General features: G+C 52.2%; 1 protein-coding gene across 1 annotated transcript; it reads right to left on the bottom strand.

Annotated features, from left to right (window-relative positions):
- Nucleotides 1-778: 778 nt before the first annotated feature.
- LOC134016637 (ubiquitin-like modifier-activating enzyme ATG7) lies at nucleotides 779-1,642 on the bottom strand (the record flags this gene model as incomplete). The annotated part of the gene is made up of 2 exons (XM_062455991.1): nucleotides 1,446-1,642; nucleotides 779-1,021 (listed from the first exon to the last, which is right to left on the bottom strand). Coding segments are annotated over exons 1-2 (420 nt in total), but the record flags the coding sequence as incomplete, so codon positions are not given.
- Nucleotides 1,643-2,058: the final 416 nt, after the last annotated feature.

Below are 2,058 nucleotides of genomic sequence, written 5' to 3'. Positions count from 1 at the left end.
GACGACAACGACAACAACGCTTATCAGCAACAATAACAATTCGATAAAACATGAAATCACACGCTCTTTCAACACACGCGATAAGGCCCCGCGACACGGGAATGTGCTTGATATTTACAGATGTCATGGTCAAGGGGTCAGGTTTGTGTGAAACGAATGAGGGGCTGGGAACAGCTCTGTGTTTTTCCACAGAAATAGCTTTCTTGAGTGAATAGCTTTCATTTGACTTCTAACACTGGGTGCATCAGAGTTACAATGGATTAGCTGACCCGAAACCGACACAAATGAAGCGCATTCGACTGGTACAAAAGTAGCATCAACTAAAGGCCTGCGTACAAGACATGTATAGCTGTGACATTTATAGATGCACAGGAGCTGTGATAGGCTGCTGAGACCCTTCACACCACCTTCACAAAGGGTTCATATTAGGGTTGATACTGAAAGGGTGCAGAAGAATGGCAGACAGAGAGGGACACGAGAGAGAAAGAGAGATTTGAATATTGAAAGGAAAAAGAGTGAGAGATGGATCCATAGAAAGAGAGAGAGAGAGAGAGAGAGAGAGAGAGAGAGAGAGAGATAGAGAGAGAGAGAAAGATAGATGTATCCAGAGAGAGAGATAAAGAGAGATGGATCCAGAGAGAGAGAGATGGATCCAGAGACATAGAAAAAGAGAGAGAGGGGGAGAGAGCGATAGGGGGAGGGGGAAAGAGAGAGGGGGGAGGGGAGAGGGAGAGAGAGAGTGGGAGGGAGAGAGAGTATGGATAAAAGTGCCGCTCACATCTCCGGGCGCCACCACATCGTTGCAGAAGTAACAGCCCAGCTTGTGGCCCGGGATGTTGGAGAACAGGGAGGAGCCAGTGACGGGGGCGGTGCTGGCGGGCGTGGCGGCGGAGGACGAGGGCGTGGAGGAGGAGGCAGAGGAGGAGGAGGCGGAGTCTCCCGCCTCGGCGGGTCTGGAGCTCTTCAGGCCGTGTCTCATCACCACGAAGGTGTCGAAGCCCAGAGCTGCGTTCATGACCAGCTGCAGAGACAGCGAGAAACACCTCCTCTGAGCCTCGCACTTCCTGCAAATAATTGCCTGAACCCGAATGATTGACTCAACCGTTTCGGAACTTTTCTTGTGAAAGGTCAAGCTTGCGCCCTTGCAGCGAGAACGCACTGCACCAGGAGTTGTTCCTGAAGACAAACGAATAAATGGCACAGTAACCCGTTCCCAGGCTAAAGAATGAGTGTTTTAGCTCAACACACGCACACCCATTACAGCTTCCACCCAAAACGTTTCCTGATTATACCCCAGCTCCTACGCCAGACCAGCCCCCGGAGACGTTTCTGCTCATCTGATTACAACCCTGCCTGGTCCTTCCCAGCAACAGGCTGTTCATTGGTTCACCTTCCCCTTTCCTCCCAGCCCTGGGTCTCAGGCGTGTGCGTTTGGGTCCCTTTACCTTCCTCTTGCTGGCGCCGATGACGGTGGGCAGCCAGCGGCTCTCGCGGGTGTCCATCAGCAGGAAGACCACGTCGTGCTGGGAGACGAGCGTCTCCAGCTGCTCCACGTCGCGCCGGGCCTGGGCCATCGTCTCCTCCGAGAAGTTGACGGGATGTCCCGGCATCGGGATGCTCATGTCGAAGCCCTCGGCGTTCTGCAGGAAGACACACACACACGCAAATAAACGCACGCAAGCACACAGTAGAAAGTGGAATTACAGCAGGACCCAATGACCTCGCGGTATTTGAATGTATACATCGCTCTGGATAAGAGCGTCTGCTAAATGAAAAAAAGAAGAATAATCTGTAAAAGGCAAAAATGATTCAAACACAATGTTGGGCACAGTGATTAGCTCATGTTTGTGCTCAGACACCCTGTGCCGCACTAGAAGAGGAAGCCAACGGGAGCCAATTAAGACTCGGCCCTGCATGTGCTGACGCAATGGAGCCGTCCAGAGAGAAGTCGTTACCCTTCTGCGACGGCTGCAGAAACTAATTATTGTGTCGGCGTTGCGGGGGGTACTGCACAGGTACTGGAGGGTGAATAAATAATGCCCAGTCATCGACTGACCC

This window comes from Osmerus eperlanus, unplaced genomic scaffold (genome assembly GCF_963692335.1).
Source record: "Osmerus eperlanus unplaced genomic scaffold, fOsmEpe2.1 SCAFFOLD_935, whole genome shotgun sequence".
NCBI classification, from domain to species: domain Eukaryota; kingdom Metazoa; phylum Chordata; class Actinopteri; order Osmeriformes; family Osmeridae; genus Osmerus; species Osmerus eperlanus.
This window is presented reverse-complemented; position numbering and strand designations above follow the sequence as displayed.